The sequence below is a fragment of the Labeo rohita genome, chromosome 23 (assembly GCF_022985175.1).
Source record: "Labeo rohita strain BAU-BD-2019 chromosome 23, IGBB_LRoh.1.0, whole genome shotgun sequence".
Lineage (NCBI taxonomy): Eukaryota > Metazoa > Chordata > Actinopteri > Cypriniformes > Cyprinidae > Labeo > Labeo rohita.
The window spans coordinates 4,708,475-4,734,853 of record NC_066891.1 but is presented as its reverse complement, the minus strand read 5'-3'; the positions used below and the strand labels follow the sequence as shown (position 1 = coordinate 4,734,853).

Below are 26,379 nucleotides of genomic sequence, written 5' to 3'. Positions count from 1 at the left end.
CTGTTACGTAGACAAAACTTAGCTCTGAATTTCTTCGAGGCACATTGACACATACCAAGTGATATATATACATTCTGTACATTACCTTGATTTCACAATTATTAGCCATTAATAAAAGTGGGATATATTTAGAATCATTTTTTTGCAGATATTGTGTTTGCATAATCTAAACTCCCAGGTTTGTAGACGTCCTTAAAATCCCATAATGTATTGTTATACCACCATTTCAAACCAGTCATCTCTTTAAATTTTTACTTGCAAAAGTCATGTTTTTATAAAACTTTGTTCCCATAAAGAGCCCTTAAAGGTGGTTTGAAAAATGTTGAGAAATGTGTTTTGTGGGCCTCTCACTGAAGCCTCAGCCTGAGAGAATCTGAGAGATCGGAGGGGAAAATGGATATAGGTGGCAGTGCTAGTCATCAATCATGGTCCCTCAAGAGAAGGTGCAGCTAAAACTGGACTGAAGTGCTATCTGTCAGCTGCTGCGATACAGACGGTGCTGTGCAGCCCCGGCCCGTATCGCTCCACCATCAGCTCACGGCAGCATAAACTGCCATGTAAACACAGGCAGGTGCTAGCCTCGCGCGCAACCTACATACCCTTACAGAAGGTCATAACTGTACCGCTAGCTTTCATAGGGAGTATTTTTTACTTTTGTGCTTGTCAAGGGTTTGTCATAACTTCAGTTCAGTATACCATAGAAAAGCAGCTAGATAAAAATAAAGTCTGCGTTTGCTGAAAGAAATCCCCCTAAAACTTTTGAAAACGTAGCTAGAAGCCAAAGAGCTGCTGTGGCGCTAGCTGGTTTGTCATAACTTTAGCGCAGTATACTAAAGAAAAGTGGCTAGATAAAAAATTAAAAGCTATAAAGTCGGACTGCTGAGGACAGGATGGTCGGTTTACAAACTTCAGGGAAAATATATGCTGCCATTAGCTTTGTCTCACTGTTGAATAAAGCCACCAGGCGCTTCTCCCCTGATGTCAGGCAGCAGCTGTCGATAGCTCTCAAGATGGATAGCCGTTCTGCATGCCTATTGATTCGGCACAGGCCACAGATATAAGTATCATTTGTCATTTCTGGAATGATATGGAGTCCTAGTTAAAACCCAGAGAGGGGATATGGCGGTGCCTGGAGGGGGGAGGTAGAGGAGCAGGTTGTCGGACTCTTTTGATGAATGGCTCTACAGCTTTTTGGTTTTGTCTGGGAACGAAGGGGGCCATTTAAGCAGCTATTTGCTTTCACTGCATTCCAAGAACAACAAGACAGCAAGTCCAGAGGCCTGAGCCGCCACCGCTGCGAACAGGGTGGTCTGACCCAGCATGCAGGGGAGAGGGTGGGATCGGCGCTGTAGCAAGTGCGTGGGTAGGCAAGGACCGAACAAGACTGCGGCCTCATTATGACTTCCGCTGCTGATCTGAGATTGATAAAGCTCAGGGTTAAATTCAGGTTGAGTATACGTCAACTTGACACTTGCGTCGTTTTGACGTCGCAGCACTTTTACCTTCCAGAATGGTATTTACATTCCATATGCGGCAATTAATATTCCACCGTCGTTAGTGGACTCTGCCGAGAGGTCCGTGACAAACAAATAAAACGAATGTTTGCTCGTCAAACACAGAGCAGCTCCACAGAATCCCCCGGTGACTTTCCTTTGATTATGTTGTGCGTTTGGGAGGCCAGCCAACAAGAGAGCGGACTTCATTATTGTATGGATCATCTTTTAAGACCATTTAAGATCACAGGGCCCCGACTCGAGTAAATACTCTAAGACAAAGAGACTCTCTCAAGTTTATTGAGTTTCTCGGTGCGTTCGCATCACAGTATGCGATTCCTCGTACGTTCATCTTTGTCGAGAATCGAGGACGCATTCTTTTTTTTGATAGAATCAAATTCGAGTTATGTCACCGCAGGTTGCCGACAGCAGACGGATAGGAAGATGTGGCACTAAACCTGGAAACCTTCAAACAGAGGAATGACATGTAATTACTTCAGGTGTCCATCAAGCTATGTTTGAAAATGTCAGCATGGGATCCGACATGATAGATTTACAACTTCAGAATCCGGTGAAAAATAATTACCAGATTGAATACCCAGCCCCAGACTTTACGGTTGGTGCAACGCTTCCTCGTTTCCCTCTACCTCTCGCTAGGCCCCAGTAGTGTACTGTGTGTGCCACAGTATTGCACCACAGGAGCACTATTGTTGCCGCAGTTTCTTTTTGGAACCGCCAAAATGTCATCGTCCAGCTGGAGGGACGATGTGAGGGACATTTTTGTGTCTCTTAGTATGCTCACAACACACACACACACTTGCAGAAATTCCCACAGAGCTGTGGTGTAAGGTTACAGTCTCAGGCACGACTTGCACTAAGTGGCCAAGTCAGAAGGAGGTCTGGCCTCTGACGTAAGCCCCACGTCCGTGTCTTTTGAAGCGCTGACAGCTGAGGACAGTGACATAAGAAGCAGTAAAAGAAGCATCTGAGATCTCAATGGCTCATTGTTCGGATCACGGTTTCACTGATCGTCAAAGCCTGGCTGGACGTTTAGATTCGCATCCAACGATGATGAGTAAAAGCCATGGCAGTACCATCAAGTCACCCGCATTAAAATCCTTAACAATGCAGTCATCCAAAGGAAGGATGTAAGCAAGTAGCCAGCGAGTAGCACTTTTATGCAAGGTGACTAACGTTTTAAGATTTCAAGGGTGTGAAAAGGTCTGAAAAGTCCAGTTATGTTTTTGGATGTCACTTTAGCCCCTGTATCTCTCAAATGCTCTGCTTTGCTATATTATACAAGTAACATAATAAGGCCAATTCCTTTTGGGACTTGAACCAACAACTTTTTCACTGACCCCGAGTTTTAGCTGCTACGCCATGCACACTCCCTGCAGGGAGGTCATGTAGTGCGTTCGCTCAAAGCAGCGACCGAACAGCATTTAGTTGGGTCCCAGGGTCTTGCACTTCACCTCGTTCCCGTCTTTGCAAGCGTCTCCATCTTGTTCCGGGCTATGTATAACAGCAGAGTACCGTTTGCGCTTGGATCCCCTCGGAGAAGTAGTGCATGAATTGATCCCATCCTCCCTCTCTAATGCCTCTTCCCTCGAACGGAACAAACAGGCGGCGCGTGCGTGCCGCCCAGGACAGATGTTCGGGATTACTTTCACCTCGCTGCTTCATTGTATGCACTTTGGAGGATCCCAGCTGATGTGGAATGCTGCCTCCTCAGTTCGCCTGCCACCGCCTCTACAGGGCACATCTCTTCTCCAGCTTTATCTTTCTATCCCGCTCTCGTGTCTCGCCGTCTTTCACCGTCCCTTTCTATAGTCGAAATTTCTTCACAACGTCCGTATTGCTTGAAAACCGTCCAGCGTCTTTGTGCCGACGCCGTTTTTTACTGCCTTTACAAAGGCGCTGCTCCAAGCTGTGCCAGGATATTTGAATTTAGAGACGCAGTCCCAGTCAGACACCTGTACAGACAGCGTAGGGATGTAGAAAACACTCGTAGCAGCTAGTCGGGAGGGAAAGCAGGTGTGTATTTGTGCGTGTTTCGTGAAGTGGAAAGCCATTGAGCAATGAGGCCCCTCGCTGAGAGGAGAGGAGGGGGAGTGACGTTATCTCCTCGCCAAGCGTCTATCTAATCTGGCCACTGCGAGCCACGGGCGGAAGTGGGAGCAAGACCGGGGACGGGGCCTCGACGCATCTTTAATTACCGCTGATATCACCGCCGAGAAGAGGGGGGACGAGCGAGCGAGAGAGAGCGGAGCCCGCGTTCACTTTTTAATTAAGGCTCGGTAGTGTAACTCGTCAATGTACATTATTGGAAGAATGAACGTCAATGCCATTGCTTTTTCGCCCCCTCCTTTATCTCTGTCAATGATTCAAAGACATGATTTATGGTCGCTCGCCGTCTTTCAGGATCATCCATCAAAGCACCGGGCTCCGCCGCCGCCCGCCCGTTGTAAATCATTCTGAAAGCCTGTCACTCATTTCCATTAACCGTTCCTCTGTCGCTCTGGTCCCCGCCTCCCTCACCTCCTCTCTCTCTCTCTCTTTCTCTCTCTCTTTCTTTCTCGGTATCTCCCTCTCTCTTTCTCCTCGTCTTCCTCCCCCTGCTGGTGCACAACCTTCAGTCACGCGGGGGTACGCGTTCCATATCGCCGCCTTCCCTTCCCCGCTCTTTTTCCATAAATTAACCACTTTCAGACGTGCTGCGGAGGAAGGGGCCATGCCATTCCGTTCTAGCGAGCAGAACCCCCCTCCCACTTCATTACTGGTTAAGACCCCTCAGCGGCCCGGAATCTCAAAAGGGCCGAGGGGTGGATGTGATCATTATGTAGACTGATAAGTAATTCACTTAGAAACTTAACACCAATAGCGCTGAAAGCAGGTCGCTCTGAATTAGGTGTCGGGGAAAAAAGGAACTTTTGAAATAGGGATAACTCGTAAAACTAATTAAAAAAAACAGGATATCGATGTATTTGTTCATATAAATAGATCTGCCGCTTACATCTTAACCCATTTTAAGATGCAAGTGACAGATATCTCTCCACTGGTGCTGGCATTACAGGGAAATTTCGTGGCATGGAATTATTTATTTTATAGCTCAGTTATTTTGTGTCATACACTCTTTATATCTTGCTGTTTGTCTAAGATCAAGAGCACAAAAGAGTAGTCTGATAAATCATTTGCTTTTTGTTTGGAATAATTTGCTCAGCGTCATTACAGCCATGAAGATTTAATTCTGTGGAACAAATAATTTGTTCCTCTGCCACTGATACACGATAGAAGCGTATTAGTCATTCAAAGCGGGAACTCGTTTATCCATCAAGTCAATATGAAACTTAAGGAAGTGAGTCATGCTGCTTCATGGGCTATTCAAAGTTCATGCAGTAAGAACAGGCTAAGAATCTGTACTTTCTGTTGTGGTTTCTCCGTGGCTTTCCAACTAAATTGTCTGTGCGGTTTGAAATCCCGCTGCCCTTAAACGGCAACTTTACTCCTTTGACAGCGCATGCAGCAACGCTCTTTTATGAAGTGGAAAAAAAGTTGACTCAAAAGAGGACTGTCAATCTCTCTCAGTCGCTGACACTGCTCTGCGGGGAGCTTTTGGCCTTTCAATTGAGTGGCTTCCTTTTTCATTCTAATCAACAACTCGATATCAACGCGACAAAATATCCACCAACAGCAGAAAAGTAGCATTGAGGGGGGAAACTTTTCAGGGAATGCCTCTGCCAACACTTCTCACAATTCGGGCAGCCATTGTCTGCGGCGCAGGCTGTCGCCGAGTGACAACGCTCTCCCGGCGCATCCTGAAGTCAGTGCTTTTCAAGCGAGCGGCGGTCCCTAATCATCGCGCCGAGGACGTTTGACAACAACTCCCGACAAATTCGCCATTAAAATGAATAGTAACCGTGAACAGAGGGTCTGTTTTGGAAGCGTTTTCCTTTCTCTCTCTCTCCCTTTGGTGTTCGCTCCCCGCTGTGTTGCAGGTTTTGGCGTGAGAGTCGTCTTCCCTCGCTTTATTTGTGCCACCAAACAGCCTTTGGTCCCACAAGAAGCTGACAGCACCACGCTTCTGTTGCAAATACACTGGGAAGTCTCATTGTATTTAATGAAGGGAAAAACTGGCTATCTACTATTAATGAACTTGGAATATAAAAAATGCATCCTTTGCTGAAAACTGCACAAAACTGCTTGTATAAGGCAAAGTGGCGACTGGAGGGGGGCCAGAATCTAATGAAAGATCCATAGAATATCTGCTAGGCGAGGGAGGGTACGTGAAAATGCAAATGATTTTTAAAGGGATAGCTCACTCAAAAATGACATTTCTGACATCATTTACTCACCCTCGTGTCATTTCAAACCACCAAGACTTTCTTGCTTACAAAGAACACAGTGAGTTTTTATTATGAGTGAAAAGGAAACTCTAAATTAACCAGAAACCCTCCATGAAACATGAGAGATGGAGTTCCCTGTCATCTTAAGTGAAACCACTGACTTTTTCCGAAAAACACAAAAAGTGAGTTTTTGAAAAATATCCTGGTCGCTCTTTGCCATAATGAAAGTGAATTTGGGGTTGGTTTTTTTTTGTCTTCTTTTTTTTTCCTGGCTATTTAAAGTCAGTGGGGTCCAATGTTGGGGTCCCATAAGATGATCTTTTTTTTTTTTTTTTTTTTTTTTTTTTTACATTTATTTATTTATTGGTGATATTTTGGGAACATTAATGTGATTAATAAAAAAGGGAAAAAAGAAATTCCCCTAAATGAATAGTAACTGTTTCAAATATTGATAATAATAATAATAAATGTTTATTGAACAGCAAATTAGCATATTAGAATATTTCTGAAGGATCATGTGACACTAAAGACGAGAGTAATGATACTGAAAATTCAGCTTTGGTCATAGGAATAAATTACATTTTAGAATATATACAAATAGAAAACAGTCATTTTAAATAGTAAAACTATTTCAAACTTTTACTGTTTTTGCTATACTTTGGATCAAATAAATGCAGGCTTTAAAAAAAAAAAAACATTAAAAATCTTACTGTTCAAAAACTTTTGACTGGTAGTGTTTTGATTAACATGCATATAATGCTGTTAATTTGATTAATTAACTTGCTTTATTAGACATTTGGACCCCAAATATTTCTCTAAATATCTTCTTTTGTGTTTCCCATAAGGAAGTAAGTCATACAAGTTTAGAATGACATGTGAGTAAATGAAGACAGAAGATTTATTTCTGGGTAACCAACCATCTAATGACACCATATTTTATTTATTTACTTCATAAACTATTTTATGGGATGATCATATTTTGACGCATAAGTTGTAAGGGCTTTTTTATTATACTTTATAGTGCTTTTTTGGCACATTAACTTTTACATGGAGAATTCATATAACATGAGGATATAACGTGAGCAAATGAAAACAATGCTCTTTTTGTTTCTCATCCAAAGTTTGAAATCGATTAAACTTCATGAGAAGGGTCTGATTTAAATCTCTTGGCATTATACGAAACAGTTTTGGTGGTGTATTCAAATCCTATTTTAGCATCAGCTCATTAAAAACAGCCTACAGATGTCAAAAAAGTCTCACACCGTGTCAAAAGGAGAGGGCTCCCTTTGTCTTCGATGCTGTGCGGTCACAAAAACAGGTCGCGATCATCTCTTCTTTAGGTATTTGCATGTTCTCGAACTTGAAAAATCAATTAGAACCTCTGAATCCCATTACAATGTGAACTCCCTAAATAGACAGAGGAAATAGATAAAAAGAGGAGTTATGTGTTCTCTGATCCAATACCCCACTTCTTTGTCTTTGTAATCATCCGTACGTTCAGTCCTCTTTATATATGTCAGACAAGGTGACTGTGACAAAGGCCACACGAGGGCTTTGTTCATATGAAGCACAGAGGACGGGGGAACGTGTCCCAACGGATCCGTTTCCACCAGTACGTCCCCTCTACTTTCATTTAGGACAGCGGCAAGCGCTTCGGTGGCGTTCCTCAGCAGCTGTTTGAGAGGAAGTGAGGTGTCCCACGCTCTCACCCTTCATTGTGTCCCGTGACATTTGTTAATGTCACAACTTTGTTCTGTGGTTTAGGATATTTTGAATGCCTTGTTACAATTATGCATGCATGAACATTTAAAGGGATAGTTCACCCAAAAATTAAAACAATGTCATTTACTCACCCTTAAGTTGTTCCAAGCCTGTTGGTAACCAAACAGTTGGTCCCCATAGAATTTTTCCATACTATGGAAGTCAATGGGGACCAACAACAGTTGCATGTCTTTTTGTGTGCGATATATAAGGAAGCCAAGGAAATTGGGTTCAGCTGTGACTCAGCAATTAATGCATGTGCATGCATTAATACATGAGGGTTTGAATCTAGTTTGTGATGCTTTGAGCCGTGGTGTGTATTCAGACTCACCTTTGAATCCGGTTTTGGATTCAGTTTTAGATCTGGTTAATTTCCTGATATTTAAGATGCCATTTCCTGTCCATCTCATGTTCCCTGAAAATAAAAGTGACAAAAAGCATAAAATATTGTTTAGATACCATTATAGATTTTATTAATATTTAAAATTATTTTATTCATATATATATATATATATATATTTTTTTTTTTTTTTTTTTTTTTTTTTTTCATTTTAATTTTAGTTAAAGGTTTAGTAATTTAGTTGTGTTTTTGTCTTTTTATTAGTATATTTATTTATTTCTTTTATATGTATTCTGTATATTTATAGTATGTGTGTGTATGTATTTTTACATTTATTTTAGTTAAAATTTAGTTTCGGTTAATGCATGTGGGTGACAAAGATTCTAATCTGACTTTTGATGACATTTGATCCCATTTATTCTTTGATCTTCTCCACACAGTTTCCTGTATTGTCTTAAAATCTCTCACATTCTCTGTAAAATAAAATTGTCAGGAAGAAGAAAGGTTAAACAAAATTAGCTGGATTTCATTTGAACAGTTTCCTGTCCCATTTTTGCCTTTTAATAAATTAAGTGGCAAACACCTAACATGATACATTTCCGTCTTTGCATTCTGTCATCTAAACTCTCCTGTTTCTTCTTTAGCAGCGTTATTATTGACTGAACAAAAGAGTGTAATATTTAGATGACAGGTGGCTCCTTTAAAAGTGCGGCCTGATCTCTCTCTCTCTCTCTCCACCATGCAAACATTCCTGACTGACATTCAATCAGGAAATTTAAACCAAAGCCTGATGATCTTTCATTAGCAGCACCCTGCTTGCTTGGCTGCTCAGGTTCAGATGAGTGGGAGGGACCCATAGGGGCAGGCAGGGCCGGTGCTCCTCCATCAGGCCTCATCACGCTCATACTGAAGCAGTGGAGGAGCCGGTGACAGTCGATGGAGGGACAGAGAGGTAGTGATACTGTAGTGGTCGTGACCCATGTTATAATGTCTGAAGTGCTTCCATTTAGTGCGAATCACACAAATCAAGCACATTTTTGAGCAACCTGTTAGATCTATTAATATTATGTGTTTATTTATCTGTTTATTTAGGGATGTCAATTGTGAATTATTACTGATAAATTTAAAAAATACATAAATTAATAAATTAATTTTAAAAAATCAGAAAGTTAAGTCTTTATTTGGGACTTGTGCATGTTGTTTTAATATATTAACTGCATAAATATTAAACAAATATAAATATAAAATTGTGATTAATTAATAAATTACATAAAAAATATATACACACGTTTTAATCAAATAATTTTAATTAAATATTAGATTATAATTTGATTTAAAACGTATGTGTATGTATTGTAATTTGTAATCAGATTATTCATTTTTTTTTAAATTATTTAAATAAGTAATTACTTAATCAAAAATATTTGCTGAGAAAAGACTAATAAATAATTGCAATTGCACCCTAACCTTTTGAAAGTTGTATAAATGTATTAATTGTATTAACATAAAACAAATGTAAAATTTTAATGAAATGAATTAATTTATTTTTTAAATGTTTTATATTTATATACGTGACCCATTGTATGGGTCAAAATTATAGATTTTTCTTTAATCCCAAAAATCATTAGGATATTAAGTAAAAATCATGTTCCATGAAAATATTTTGTAAATGTTCTATTGTAAATATATTGACTTAATTTTTGATTAGTAATATGCATTGCTAAGAACTTCATTTGGACAACTTTAAAGGCACTCTCAGCGTGTGTGTGTGTGTGTGTCATTTACAAATATTTTTTTCTTACATAATAAATTGTAATTTGATTTAAAATAATGTGTATTTATATATATATATATATATATATATAAAAATTAAATAATTATTTATTCAAAAGTATTTGAGAAAAGCCATCAAATAATAACTGTAGGAAATGTCATTATTACTAAACTGACATTTACATTTTATTTTTTTAATATTAATTAGCTTTTGTTTTAATATCAAAATGATTAAAACTTCTTTATCAATTTTTCTCCTCACGCATAACTATTGCATTTTAAGAATATCTGGGTATTTTTGTTACAGTAAAACAAGTAAAATATACTAATTTAGAAGTTTATTTATTTATTTATTTTGATAGATTTTTGTTATTTTTCAAATTTCGATTAGAATTTTGAGGTAGTAGAGGAGGAGTTAGTCTTTAGCCCCTCCCACTCTAAATCAAGTAATATATACTAATTTAGAATATTTTTTTGGGGAATAGAATGTTGTGCTTTTTCAAATTTCAATTAGAATTTTGAGGTAGTAGAGGACGTGTCACAGTCTTTAGCCCCTCCCACTCTAAATCAAGTAATATATACAAATTTAGAATATTTTTTCGGGGAATAGAATGTTGTGCTTTTTCAAATTTCGATTAAAATTTTGAGGTAGTAGAGGAGGAGGAGTCACAGTCTTTAGCCCACCACCCCCACTCATGGATTAGAGCCTAGTACAGCGTGATCCGGTTCACCGTGACCAGAGAGGAAACGGGAGCTTGTGTGCTGGTGCAAACGAGAGAGTTTTTCAGTTTGAGGTAGAGCCGTCTCAAAGGAGCACTTTGTTTACCAGCGAGAAGATCACCAGTGTTTGTCGGTTTGTAAACCACAAATGTTAACAGATAAGGCCTTAGTGAAAATAAAGTGCTTTTGTAAACATTACTTTTAATCGATATAAAAGAAATCTTTGATCTTTTAACAATGTTTTTTGCTTTAATTTACCCTAACATGCTCTTTCAAAGAACGTCTTTTGATATACAGTATGACACAGCCGCTCCAAATGCTTTGAATCAAGCTTACAACTGCTGCAACTTTCCATGCCTGAATTGTGAGACTCCCATATTTGATTATATTATACCATTAAATATTGAATGCGTGGGTATATGAAAGCAAGGCATTTATCTGCATGAATTGCTCCTGTTTAGTCAAGGAAGTAATGTGCTTTAAGTAACATCTCTGTCATGCATACAAAAATTAACGCTAATCTCTCTGCCGCCTGGTTTCCAGCCAGAGCCCTGGAAGAGGTTTGTAGAGCAGTCAATGTGTCTCAGCATGAAAACAACACATCATACTTTACTGCAATGCTGTAATATCGATTTTATTGATGTGTCACTATTATACATTTAAAATGCAAATTATACTGTAATATCTAGAGAGGATTAAAGTGTATTAAAATGTAAATGACAACAGTAACATAGGCGGAGGAGAATAAAATGTAAATTAATATTTAATAATATTTTGTCATAAACATTAAATAAGTATATGTGCACATTTTTATTTTTTTTTTTGTTTTTCCAGATCTAGTGGATTTTTTTGCACACTTTGTCTTGATAGTCACAGGTCTGTTATTTGAAGTATTTAATCAATCTTTATAATCGGTTTCAGAGGCCAGACTGTTGATGATGAACATGTTTTTGTGCTTGATGCGGATCTGGTGTTCCTCACTTCTGGTCAGTGTAAATGTTGACGTGGAGAATGTTCACACTGCTCTCTGAGCGCCTGCGGCAATACACTGGGAAAAGATTTAATTGGGCCTGTTAAGTATTAATTGACGTCACGTCAGAGAGAGCTACGCTTTGAACTGACTTACTAAACAGCCAAACATCCGATGGCATGCTAATTATGGATTGTAATTAAGTTAAATGTCGAAATATATATATTATTTACAGATGTATTTTGATGCATTTTAACTTGTGACAAATCCACCATTAATTGATCTATTTCTATTCATTTTTATGTATTTATCTATATTATGATCAGTCGTTATTGGCACCATTTACATTCTTATACTGTTTAATCGTATCGTTTTGGTTATGAAAAGCAAGGTATTTATCTGCACGAATTTATCTTCACAAATTTCATATATATATACTTAATGCATTTCTTTATTTATTTAAAATAAACATTTATTTTAAAAATAAAAAAAAACATACATAAATTTAAAATATTAAAAATGTATTAAAAATAATAAAATAAAAGTGGTTTAAGTAGTAGTGTTGTTATTAATAAAAAAAAGTTAATTGAAATAAAGCTAAAATATAATAAAACAAATGAAAAACTTAAACTTGTAAAGAAAATACGATTAATTTTATATATTAAAATTACTACTAAAACTGAACTAAAAATAAAGCTAAAGAGCAATATTTTTAGAAAACAATTACAAAATAACTTGATAAAAAGTTTACCGAATGTACTAAAATTGAAAAAAATAAGATACACAGAAATATTTTTTAAATGACAAAAGCACTTAACAAAATTTACTGAAACCTAACAAAATCTATTTAAACTAAAACAAACAAACAATATATAAATATAAATGTATATATAAATAAAATAAAGAAATATTTTTAAAAAATGACAATAGTACTAGCACTTAATAAAACTGACTAAAACTTAATGAAATGTACTTAACCTAAAATTAAAATAAAAATAAATAAAAAAAATGACAAAAGCACATACTTAAACTAAAACGTAAGTAAAACAGAAATATTTAAAAAAATGACAAAAACACTTAAATTTACTAAAGTTTAACAAAATGTAAAAAAAATAATAATAATAATAATTAAAGCTAAACGGAAATATAAAAAAAAAACACAAAAAGCACTTAAAACTTACTAAAACGTAACAAAATGCACAAACCAAAACTGAAATAAAAAAGATAAAATAGAAATATTTAAAGAATGACAAAAACACTTAATAAAAATGACTAAAGCCTAACAAAATATACTTAATACTGAAATAAATGAAAGCTAAACAGAAATATAAAAAGTACAAAAGCAGTTAAAATTTACTAAAGCTTAAAATGTACCTTAACTAAAATTAAAATGAAATAAATTACAGCTAAATTAAAATATTAAAAAAGACAAAACACTTCATTTACTAAACCTTAAAAATGTACTTAAACTAAAATTGAAATAAAAATAAATTAAAGCTAAATTGAAATATTGAAAAAAATTACAAAAGCACTTTTAGAAAGCTTTAAATGTACTTAAACTAAAACTAAAATAAAATGTTAGTTAATTACAGTAAAATTACATGTAAACTGAAATATTTTTTAAAAATGACAAAAGCACTTAAACTAAAACTGAAATAAAAATAAAGCTAAATAGAAATATTAAATTACAAAAGCACCTAAAATGTACTTAAACTGAAACTGAAATAAAAATAAAGCTAAACATAAATATAAAAAAATACAGTAAAGCTTTAAATGTACTTAAATTAAAACTGAAAAAAAAAAATTACAGTTAATTACATTTAAACAGAAATATAAAAGAGACAAAAGCACTTAAACTAAAACTGAAATAAAAATAAAGCTAAATGGAAATATTTAAAAATGACAAAAGCACCTAAAATTTACTCAAACTAAAACTAAAATAAAACAAAGTTAAACAGAAATGTTTAAAAATGTAAACAAAATGTACTTAAACTGAAATTTAAAAAAAATTAACCAAATAAAAAAGGAAATTTGGTAAACGTTTTAAGTATTTAACAAAAACTTAAATGAAAATATATTTTAAATATATTAAAATATAAACATTGTATAAAATACGAATAAATACTATGATAGTGCAAAAAGACTAAAATAACACTGTCTAGTAGGGGGAAAAAAAAAAAGTCTGCAAGGACTTTGGCAGTCCTGGCAGGCGTTGACTGCACAGTCTGAACAGTTACAGCACGTTGCTTTTGCATCTACCATATTTCCTGTGCTACACTGCAGACGTGTTGGGAGTGGCAGACGCTGGTAAATGAGAATGTCTTGCTGTTGCATGTGATTTATCAAAGTCGCCGCGCGCCGCAGCTCGGCACGCCGCAAGACTCTTGAACTCTATTTAGGGCACAGTTAGGTAAACCCACAGTGATCCTGGCTGTCATAGCTTATGACAAAAATCAATAGCCAAACCAGTGTGTCCAACAAAGGCCTGCCTGTGCAGCAGCGACTGCAGTGGAGATTACAGCACTCGCATGACCTGCTTCGTTAGCGCGCGTGCGTGCGTGCGCGAAGGCTTTTTATGTGGGACACGAAAATCTTGCCTTTTCTCTCTCTCTCTTTCTCTCGCTCTGCCATTCCGCCTCTCTCTTTTTTAAAGCGTGGCATAAATCCGGGAGATGAAAATGTCATGGAGCAGGTTCATTTTGCAAAGAGGTTTTGATTGCCATGCGCGTGTAATTGATTGTTCCAAGGACAGGGGGAAATCTAGAAATGTCATAACAGCCTCTGCTTAGGTCTCTCCTGCTGCTAGACAATCAATGAGAAGTAAAAAGAGCTATCGATCGGCGCGCGGCAAAAACTGTAGCCTGAGACGGCGAGGAGATCCGTGGCGAAAGTGCCACAGACCTGTCAGCGGCGCCTCAGAATTAGAGGGTCTCCTGCGACGCTAGCGTTACCTTTCGCATATTCGCGGAGGGCCCGAGATGTTGCAGCTGTTCGCCCTCCCGAACCGATCGATGATAGAAATGTTACCGCTACGGGGGTAAATGTTTGATGACGTGCTGATAGAAATATTAGCATTAGGGCATGCGCCGCCGCATGGAAAGCGAGAGGAAAACTTCTTGCGTTCGTTCCTTGAACTAATGCAAATCACACCCCTGACTGAATGCTGACTGACAGATTTACCCCCAACAGAACCTCACACGTCTCCAAGGGGATGATTAGCCCCGCCGCAGTGGCACGCTAAAAGGACACGTCCACCAAGAAAACCCAGAACGCCTCGTAGGCCTCGTTTTTAAGTGTTATTATTACTGTGCCCTCTGCATTAGTGGAGAGTCTGTGACTGGGTGAACGCCGTCTAATTCTGTCGCCGCAGCGGTTAGCGCGTATGATCCCGAGCTGTGCTTTGTGTTTACGAGTGGTGACTGACACTGGATAAGAATTACCGTGCGTTGTTTTCATGTCATGGCCATTTTAGCTTCTGCCATAGAATCTGGTATCTGTGCAATACTCCTTTTTTTGCTATGCTATTAGTTGTATTTTATTATACTTAATAAGCTATTATATAACGCAAATGAGTAATTGGATAAAAATAAATTAACATTTAAATGAATTAATTACATTTTTTAATAAAAATAAAAAAATTGTGGCATGATTGGGCACATGGCTTCACAACATCAACATCAAAATATAAGCTTATTTTGCTATGCTATTAGTTGTATTTTATTCTAAAAACTAATAAAACTACTACATACATTATTATACTTAATAAAGGTATAATATAACGTAAATGAGTAACCAGATCAAAATTAATTAATAGTTAAAAAAATTTTTTTTTTTTTTTTTTTTTTAAAAAGTCTCCTATTTGTGGCATGAGTTTGAGTATTGATTATATTTTCAAAATATAAGCAATACTATTTATTTTCCTATGCTGTTAGTTGTATTTTATTATCATTTTTTAATCCAATTAATTCTAACTATTTATTACATATATTACTATACTTGATAAGCTATATATATAAAATGGGTAATCGGATAAAAATAAATATCTATTTTTTTTTTTCAATTAAAAAAAAAAAAATAATAAAAAAATAAAATAAAAAATATATATATATATATATATATTTATTTATTTATTTATTTATTTTAATCTGCTGGCATGAGTTTGGGCACACAGCCTCAGAAATATAAACATTTTGTTATGATATTAAATTTTTCAAATTAATTTAACTATTTATTACATATATTATTCTTGATAAGCTATAATATGACGTAAATGAGTAATCAGATAAAAATAAATTAATTTTTAATATTTTATAAATAGAAAAACTATTCATGAGCACAAGGCCTCAGAATATCATTATCCAAATCTAAGCAAAACTATTTCTTTTTTTATTAAATGGAACATGTTTCTTTTAATTAATACATATTATATTAGATAATCTATAATACAGCGTAAATGAGTAATCAGTAATTGGAAGAGGGAAAAAATAATACATTTTAATTAAAAAATCAATTTGTGTTCGAGTTTCTTTTTTTTAATTTTTAAAAAAAGCAAAACTATGCTAGTTATGTAACAATAATTATTGTGTGAATTTATTTTAATGTATTAATTCAATTTATTATATTATTACCTGATAACCTGTAATAAAATGTAAATGACGTCAGTAATAAATCATTTAACATTACTCTATTTTTTTTTTTTTTATTAAAAAAATTCAGTATCTGTGGTTTGAGTTTGATCAGACACACGACCCCACAACATCAACAACAAAATCTAAACAAAATATAATCAAAACTATTTATTTTTGCTATGATATTAGTTGTATTTTAATATAATTTTTCATATATACAGTATACATGCATACATAAAATATATATATTTATGTGTGTGTGTATAAATTTATGAATATACTTAAGTTATTATACAGTGTAAATGACATCAGTAATTGGAAGAGTGAAAAGATAAAAAGATTTAGATAAAAAAAAATCAATTTATGGCATGAATTTGGATGGACACATGGCTTCAGAGCATCAACATAGAAATGTTGCTATACCAGCTTATTTATGATTAGTTGTATTTTTTTTTACAAAAGTTTAATGTAATTAATTTTAACTAGCTATAAAACAGTGTAAATGACATCAGTAATTGGAAGTACATAATAAATTAATATTAAATAGTAATTTTTTTAAAGAAAAATCAAAAAGTGCACATTTTTTTAAGTTTGTTAAATTAATAAATTATTTTTTAAAATATTTATAATATCTGATTATAATACATTAATTAATTATATTAATAATTTAATCTCTATTCATAACACATTTCAGAGGCAAAATGTTTTTGCTTGTTGCAGATTTGTTAGTTTTTTTTCACCTCAGCTTAATGATCATTTATGTTTTCTCATTTATTTTTTAATTAGCATCTTTATTTACGTGTTTTCAATGACCTCTTCAGAACAGGCGTGTGACCTTGTGGAGTCTTGACAGGTTGTAGCTGCGGTGCTCATGTGGGTAATGCAGATTTACATCTGGCCGGTGACCCCGTGAACTTCCTGATACTTTGTACTATATCTCCCAAAAGCCTAAAAAAAAGAAAAATAAGCCACATATCCTCAATAAGCCTAATATCATTCTAAATGAAAAGTGCAAAAGTTATATCTTACTTGTGTCATTTCTGTTTTTCTCTATTGGTTTTAAAGGCTGCTTCAATCAAGAGTTGAACACAGACGTCTGATGGATCCTCATTTTGCAGCGCTATATTAAATTACAAACGCATATTACATTTCTCAATGCTTTTTTTGTACCGCTCAACTTTTTCGCTTCTTTTTTAATATCGCACTCTTTCAACTGTCTTTCTTAAACTACTAAAAAAAAAAATCCATATAACTTCATTTTAGGTGCATGAAATTTCAAGCCAGCACATTTTTGTACATTAAAACGACGGTGCCAGAGGAAATGATACAGATTATACTCACTTTGATCCATCAAAGTGCAAAATCAGTAACTCATTACAGTTTTTGTAGGTTTAGAATACGGTTCATCAAAACGTCTGACACTATTGTGCGAGAAAAAAAAATGGAAATACATCACTGTCTCTTTTACAATTAAAAAACAGTTTTGTTCCAGCCTTTGATCACACTTACAGTAATAAGAACTGACTCTTAAGAAAAAAGCATAATAATACCGCTACTGTATATATGAATCAGATGTGAAAAGCGCATTTAATGCTAGCGTTTCTCTCCGCTCTTCTGCAGCCATTTGGCTGGGAATCAGGCAGCTCTTTGAAATCCAGCTGCCGCTGTGTTATGCCAGGAGTCTTTCCCAACGGATTAATGTTATAAACACTTAGCGGCTGATTTATGATGGACACCTTCGGTTTTTTGACCTCTGAATATCCCTGTCTGAAGATATAAATTTGTTGTGACACAGATTGGAGGGTTTACAGAAGTTTATGACATGCTAAATCTCTGCACGGGCGTGCCAGTGCCTTATTTTGTAAGCCTACTTGGACCGACGGCTGTTTTCATTGCTCTGATATAGCGCAGAGAGCCCGAGGACGAAGACGGCCCGTGGGCCTGCGGCGAGCGAGCCCGGCTTCTTTGAGAGGTTAAATGAATGAGGTGCCATGCGTGCGCGATTACGAAAGGCATTCGCGTATGCGCTGCTCAGGCCAAATCAAAATAATGCGTATCGAATAGTACTGAAATTAATACAAATAGCCCACGTCGGAGATCAAATTAGGCTTGGGTTGTTCTATTGGCTCAGACATCAATAACAGAACTGGGGGGTGGGATTCGGCTGCTGTCGGCCTGCTAGCGTGGCTGCGTCCTAGCAGTGGATTATGGGAAAGGCTGGTGTATCTCATGTCTGTGGGAGTGGTGTCCTTGTGTTTGATCTTGTACTCCGAAATCCTGCCGCTTGGCAGGGATCGCAAGCTGGCTAACACAAGCGCCCTGTTACAAATGGGAAAGGAAGGGAAATGTAACCATTCATGAAGGGATTTCGGAGAGATCTGGGCCTGGAAGGTTAACATGTGCCTGTGGTCGTGTTAATGTGTATCCCAGATGCTCAGAGGATGGAGAAACCGGAGCCCAGGGAACAGCGACTGCAATAATGCCACCCGCATCGGTTTACGCAATGCCTGATTTTTCCGTAAAGTGAACTGTTTAATTGTTTTATCGGGCAAATAATGCATGTAAGTGTTGCACTGCTGCGTTTCAAGTTGAATGAATAAACTTTAACACTCAAGAAATTCATTTTATTTAGCAAAAGCGACTGTAAATACATTTAGAATGTTACAAAAGATTTATTTCAAATAAATGCTGTTCTTTTAAAATCATTTAGAATTCTGAAAAATAAAATGTATCATGATTTACACAGAAATATGAAGTAAAACAACTTTTTAACATTGATAATAAAAATGCATGTTTCTTAAGCAGCAATATCAGCACATTAGAATGATTTCTGATAATCATGTGACACTGGAGACTGGAGTAATGATGCTAAAAATTCTACATTTTATTTTAAAATATACTCAAATAGAAAACAGTTATTTTAAATAGTAGTAATATTTTACAATATTGATATGACAATATTTGGCTGAGATACAACTATTTAAAAATCTGGAATCTGAGGATGCAAAAAAATCAAAATGTTGAGAAAATCACCTTTAAATTTGTCCAAATTAAGTTCTAAGCAATGCATATTACTAATCAAAAATTACATTTTGATATATTTACAGTAGGAAATTTACAAAATATCTTCATGGAGCATGATTTTTACTTAATATCCTAATGATTTTTGGCATAAAATCAATCATTGTATTTTTGGCTATTGCTACAAATATACTCGTGCTACTCATGACTGGTTTTGTGGTCCAGGGTCACATATATTGAAATATCTACGTAACAAATAAAAACTGTACTTTAATTTAATAACATAAAACCACTTAAAGTATTTGGGATACAAAAATAATTTGTTTAATATGCAGCTCTAAGTCTTAGTCAGGTAATTTTATGCATAGCAATAGCGTGTCAAAATAAAACAAACATGTCAAAATACTGCGAAATTAGCAAGGATTTTGTTTAGATCGTCTTGAAGTGCAAGAACGTGGTTGCCAGGCTGAGTGGATCCAGCGGCATGCCCAAGTAATGAAACATGCATTAAACCATTTTAATTGCTCTGAATGAGACACTCCTCAGACCTGTCCTGATTTTTTATTAGGTTGAAGAGTATTACATGTTCACTAAAATGCAGCGTGGTTGACTAATGCATTTTTCATTTAGCCGTCTATCTTTCATCCGCAGTCCAAATAGCAGTCGATTGATTCCTCCAGGTATATGGTGTCATGGTTACTTTGCTTGTTTAGAGTGTTACTATCGTAAAAATCGTATAAACACAGAGATATGCAGAAACATGTCAGTCACTGAAGAAAAAAAAAATTACATCGCACCATGACGTAATTGTTTAGTTGTAAAAGAACGAGGATTGTGCAATAGGAAGACCAGGTTAATGTCAGTCTTTGATCCCACGTGTCCTGTAAATTATCTAAAGCTCAGCAAATAATGCTGTCCGTCACGATGCCAGTCGACTGGCTGAGTGAGTACAAATCATTGAGAAACCATCCCTCCTTTTATGTCAAAACTATATATACACATTGCAATACATAAAACATGATTCTCCTCTTGGAGACTGCTAGTGCATGAGCGCATTCTGGAATGCAATCATCCGTCGCAGTCAGTCATTTGAGAAATCTTCATTGCGGAAGATCAAGGTCGTGGCACGCCGGGAAGCTTTTGTACGGGCACGGCGGGCCCCTTGTTTGAGGGACCCCATTCTTTGGAGAGGCTAAATCCCAGCTCCATCTTTATCCATTTGCTGACATCGGTTCACCTCCAGGCTTACTCCTGAGGCACCTTTGAAATATTGATAAAAAGTCTTATTTTCAGAATCCGAAGGCACAGGACATGACGAGGGCTGCACAGCGTAGCACTTTTAGCCCTCGTATTTGAGAGTTGCTCTCATTGAGCATCACCAGCTCAGAAAAATATTAACCACATGAAAGGCCCGGGCTGTTAGGTCCTATGTATATTTAACCGAGCACATCTGCGCGTAATAGCACTTGAAATTCAAAGTGCTATCCAAATATGTGTTCATAAAATATAGATGATCTTGATTTTTCTTAACCGCGGCGATTGATGTAATTGACGGCCTTGGATATATTTTATTAAGTGAATAATACAGCACGTTTTAAGAAGTGATGAAAGATTTAGGAAATGATTTTGAATCTAGTCAATAGTGGTTAATTTGTAGCCAGCAAATATTCAGGAGACATCAGACGCACGCCAGGTTGCATTTAACTATTTTTAGGTTAACTGCGTTTATGCCGTCTTATGATGTTTTTGCCTCATTCTGAATGAGGATGATTGACAGTAAATAAAAACTTCCCAGACATTGTGAACCCACTTTTTAACCGTTTAATCTTTAAAAGTGAAATATATCTTCAGATCAACTTTATCGCATACAGAGCTCTTTAACACGTTAGGTTTCGAGATGTGCAGAAATCAAATAGAGAAAATCACCTTTTACTCCGCACCCATGCACAGTTGGTGTAAACAGATGAAACCTTCGGAAGTCAGTCAGTGACTTATGAATCACACATACTGCCAAATTGCCCACTATTACCAGGAGAAGATTACAGGCACACAAGCTTCTGTGAGAAAGGATTACAATGCTATACTTGAAGAAGGATGACAGTACTACACAACAGTTTCTAATAATAAATGACATAACTCTGTTGCTCCTGTTTTTCCTTTAAACCTCTGATGCTAACACATAAGTTGTATACATGACTAGAGTTGTTGGTTTAATGCATTTATATCTAATTATTTAAAAAGCTATTGAATTATCTGCATTTGAGGTCTTTTCCTCATGATATATGTGATTATTTGTGGCGCATGTAATTAATTCGATTACATTTCATTTGACAGCCCTAATGATGCTATTCTCCGTTTGTTCTGCTTTCAGCATACGAGCCAGAGGATGAGGTCGGTGTCCAAGAGTCGATCGCAGAGGAGGAGGGCGAAAATGAAATGCAGACCGAGGAGGAGAATTCTGAGAGGCCCACTTCCAAGGACAAAGAAGACAAAGACATAGACAACAAAAGCAGCTACAGCTTCCAGAACTCTCCGGTCAGTGTCCTCTCCAACCAGGAGGTTGAGCTGGAATCCCGTCTGAGCGATGGCAGTGACAGACTGTCTGACTTTAAGACCTCACCGCCAGGAAGTCAGAAGGACACAGAGAGCCAGGGCTCAAAACTGAAGGATGACATGCACAGTAGCCTGGAGAAAATGAGGGCTGCCTATGCCAACTTCCTTTCAGACTCCTACTGGTCAAAGATTGGACTAGATTTGAAGGTTGCTAACACTGGCAGCAAAGCAAACTGTGACAGCACCAACGGGAGCACCAAGAGTGAGTTTGACTGGCACCAGGACGCACTTTCAAAAACCCTGCAGCAAACGCTGTCCCCGAAACCTGTGTCGAAGCCTAATCTGTTCAGCTCCGTCCACCTGTACAGGCAAAGTAGCAAAGCGTGCGGCGCGGTCTTCACGGGAGCCAGCCGCTTCCGCTGCAAAGACTGCAGCGCGGCGTACGACACCCTGGTGGAGTTGACGGTTCACATGAACAAGAGTGGCCACTACCAGGATGACAACCACAACAGACAGAACATCGCCTCCACTTCATCCTCCAAGAACCGAAAGAGGAACCTTCAAGACATGGAGGGCAAGGAAGATGCACAGAAGGTGCTGAAGTGCATGTTCTGTGGCCACTCTTTCGATTCTCTTCAAGACCTGAGTGTCCACATGATCAAAACGAAGCATTACCAGAAAGTGCCTTTGAAAGAACCTATTCCAGTAATCACTCCCAAATTAGTCCCACCAGCAAAGAAACGTGCATTTGAAGCCACAAGGCCTTGTTCGCCCGACTCCACCACAGGGGCTCCGGGTTACAGCGAGGCGCAAAGGGCGTCCGGCCTCGCCAACGCTCCCAACAACCGCTACGGCTATCAGAATGGTGCTAGCTACACGTGGCAGTTCGAGACGTGCAAATCTCAGATCCTGAAGTGCATGGAGTGCGGAAGCTCCCACGATACGCTCCAGCAGCTCACCACTCACATGATGGTCACTGGCCACTTCATTAAAGTGACAAATTCGGCCTCCAAGAAAGGCAAACAACTGGCCCTCGATCCTCTAGCAATAGAGAAAATGCAGACACTTGCTGAACCGGCAGCGAACGAACTTGAAGGAGAAAAAGTTTCCCCAAAGAGCACAGCATCCGGTGACTCTGAAAGGGCCACTCCGAGGGATATGTCACCAGACAAAGCTGAGAAGAACGGAGATAAGGACGACAAACAAGATGAGGAAGACCGGAAGTCCACTGACGCCAGTTTCAAGTACCCGTACTTGCGAGAAGAAGACCTCGAGCAGGGGTCCAGCGGAGGTGGTGACATTCTCAAGTCTTTAGCAAACACGGTGGCTTCGGCAATCAATAAAGCTCAAACGGGGACCCCCAGCTGGAGCGCTTACCCCAGCATTCATGCGGCATACCAGCTATCGGGGGTAATCAAGACTGCCTCCTTTTCCTCTTCTCCTCCCATCCAGCTCAAGCAGAATCTCAACCACAAGCACAGAGCCATCGCACCCAAGGGGAAGTTCTATCAGGGACTTCGGGGACTTGAAAGTTTCCAGGGACATCACAATTCGGACATCAAAAAGGAGAGGGGTGGCGCATCTGACGGCAAAGAGAGCCAGAGCAGTAGGTTTGATCTGGTGGAGAATGATGACAGTGATTGTCAAGATGATTCCTCCTCCTCTTCAAAGCTGGATGCAGACTGTGTAAGTGAAGAGAATGACACAATCAAAGGGAAGTTGAGCCCAGCTTTCTCTGACAGAGGGAACCCGTCACCTAGCCCCCCTGCCAGCAACGGGCACAGCAGTTCTTCAGAGCTTGTCAGCGACTCCCAGGAAGTCCTTAGCATAAACCCTCTAAGCGCACTACAGTCTGTCTTGAACAATCATTTGGGTAAAGCAAACAAGCCCAGGCCCGAAAGCGTCCTCTCCCATCGCACACAATCCATCTTTTCAGAACTGAACAGAGGTTTAGAGAAACCAGTTTCAGCACTCTCGGCATCTGCTGCCATCAGGCCCAGCAATAGCTTCATGTACACGAACGACGACCAGCCAATAGACTTGACAAAACACAAACACAGCAAACCAAACTCTTCCCTCTTACTGCAGTCCTCCACTCCAGTGCCCCAGAAGCACGCGCTCTCCGACATTGCTGACATGGTGAAGGTTCTTCCCAAAGCCACGACCCCAAAGCCCTCGATGCCAGCGAGGGTGCCTGCCATGAAGCTGGAGACTGACGTGCGACGATTCGAGGACGTCTCCAGCGAGATGTACTCGGTTCACAAGCGTAAAGGCAGGCAGTCCAACTGGAACCCCCAGCATCTGCTCATCCTTCAAGCCCAGTTCGCCTCCAGCCTTTTTCAAACATCTGAGGGCAAGTATCTCCTCTCGGACCTTGGGCCTCAGGAGAGGATGCACATCTCAAAATTCACCGGGCTTTCCATGACCACCATCAGCCATTGGCTCGCCAACGTCAAGTACCAGCTTAGGAAAACGGGAGGGACCAAGTTTCTGAAGAACATGGACACTGGCCATCCGGTCTTCTACTGCAATGACTGTGCGTCGCAATTCAGAACGCCCTCCGCGTTTATATCCCACCTGGAGAACCACCTGGGTTTCCAAATCAAGGACATGAACAAACTCCCCATAGAACATCCAACTAAAATAACAGAGCCCGAACTTTCAAAGGCGCTCAATGTCCGTCCGACGGATTCGCAGATCACGGAAGAGGAATCTGACTCAAAGTTCAAATGCAAGCTTTGCAGTCGGACATTTGCCAGCAATCACGCAGTCAAACTTCACTTGAGTAAAACTCACAGTAAATCCCCCGAGAACCATTCACAGTTTGTGGAAATGGACAAAGAGTAGCTTTGTTGATTTTTACTACTTGTAGTTATCTTGTTGGTAAATAACTGTAATTGCTCTGCTTTTATAAAACACGGGTCAAACTGTCTACTTTTTGTTCTTTCCTTTTCTTTCCATAATGTTTCAAGTAGCATTACGTAGAATGCTTAATGCATTTCATCATATCGAGGACTAAATGGACACACTGGCTGGGTTAGAATGAAGTGTACTGTTAGAAAATAAATAATCATAAAAAGATTAAGAATACATTGACGTAAGTCTTTGCACCCTGTTCAAATGCACCACCAGTAATGAAATGTATTACTGCTTGAGACATAAATGCTGATGTTTGCATGCAATAGCTCTGGCTATGACTACTATTTATTTGTATGATATGGCAAGTTTTAACTGTATTACGTTTAACAACAAATTGATCGATGCATTAACTGTAATTTGCAGATCTGATCGTACACTTGTGTGAATACACAGGTGCTCAGACAGGTAGCCAGACACACATTAAAAACATTTACTGAAATGTACAGTATATTTGCTCTGTAAAATGTTTGTGTCGCAACGATAGAACAGAAAAGCACTTTAATAAAAGTTTAATCACGTTTAGGCGCAGATTCAGTGTGTGGGCTTACAGATTTGGACAGGTTTGACACGAGGAAGTCTCACATTAATGTATATTTAGCATTGCAGAAAAAAGTGTCTCATCGGAAAATGCTTAGTGAGACAAAAGAACACTGCACCTTTTATACCAATACAAATAAAGCATTAACATTTTCTAACTGTCTACAAGTCTTCACTTCCAATCCGTTATTGCTGACCGGAACAAAGCAGAATCGTTCTTCCTATCTAGGAAATTGTTTTGATTACATTGACCATGTTTTGGATTAAACGTGAACACAATAAAACCTGGTAGCTTTCTACTAAAGGTTGACCTGTTCTCAGGACGTTTTATTTTTAAATTAATGTCAGATGGGTGTAAGTTGTAAGTTAAAACACGTTTTAAATGTTATAAAAGTCCAAACCTTTTACATTTTTGCTCTTTCATGATTTTTTTCCATAGTTTTATTGTTAATAAAAAGATGTTTAATGCCAGATTTCATCGTGACGACTTACCCCACACAACAAAAGGTGTTCTGAATTAATAAATTGTAAAATATTCACTGGAATAAAAAAAAAAATAGCCCCATTCTCACCTATAACATTATAATGCTGATGACGTCACTCGGATATCGCTTACGATACACCTTAACATTCCCTCCAAAACTATGAAAAATTATAATTACCCTCTGACTTGCAACATTTTATGTGAATTACTTCCTTTTTTTTAAGCAATCAAGCCACCAATTACCACTCCCCACCGTATCTGTTTTATAACAGGAAAGTGACATTTGATAGTAAATGGGAGAAAGCACCTGGTGATTTGCGCATCCTGACACCGGCGTGCCCTCCATTGTTGGAAATGAGCAGGCAATCACGATAGCTCATCAGATGACTCCTAATGCAGTTAAAGTATTCCGCAATAATTCCTCCTTGCATTTATAATTACAGCCATAGAGCTCACACCTCAGTGCACAGATTAAAGCCATAAATTATTTAGCGCCTTGCCTCACCGATGGATTCCTGATTCCCTCCGTTGAGCCATTATGCTTCAGAATACCAACTTGCTTTAAATGGAAGCCTGAGGATGATTTAAGATAGGCTGCACAATATGACAAAACGAATGCAATATTCCGGTCATTTGTGTTTCTTAATTAAAATTGAGAGTGCGCCTCTGAAGTGTCTCGTCAAATGAAAGCGTGCCACGGCCGCGGTAACTCACAATTGAGTCATTTAGCCTTTGCGGTTAATGGCGAAATTTGAAACGACCCTGCCACTGGATGGGCACGTGTGACGGGCGAACATTTGAAATGGTTTTCGAGGTAGCCGCTCAATGTCAGAGATT

The 26,379-nt window shown here is 37.9% G+C and overlaps 1 protein-coding gene and 1 long non-coding RNA gene across 3 annotated transcripts in view; one reads left to right on the top strand and one right to left on the bottom strand.

Moving 5' to 3' along the window:
• The window catches only part of LOC127155038 (teashirt homolog 2), a 169,561-nt gene extending 144,706 nt beyond the window's left edge, over nt 1-24,855 (top strand). For both annotated transcript variants that reach the window (XM_051096988.1, XM_051096987.1), the window contains one exon: nt 21,421-24,855. In XM_051096988.1, the coding sequence (XP_050952945.1) occupies nt 21,486-24,449 (2,964 nt within the window). In that variant the 5' untranslated portion in view covers nt 21,421-21,485 and the 3' untranslated portion in view covers nt 24,450-24,855. The remainder of the gene's footprint in view (nt 1-21,420) is intronic.
• LOC127155061 (uncharacterized) overlaps nt 1-26,379 on the bottom strand; it is a 56,709-nt gene that overhangs the window by 5,468 nt on the left and 24,862 nt on the right. The window contains exons 4-5 of the long non-coding RNA XR_007825530.1: nt 16,828-16,976; nt 7,929-8,012 (exon numbers count right to left, since the gene is read on the bottom strand). This is a non-coding gene — a long non-coding RNA (uncharacterized LOC127155061). The remainder of the gene's footprint in view (nt 1-7,928; nt 8,013-16,827; nt 16,977-26,379) is intronic.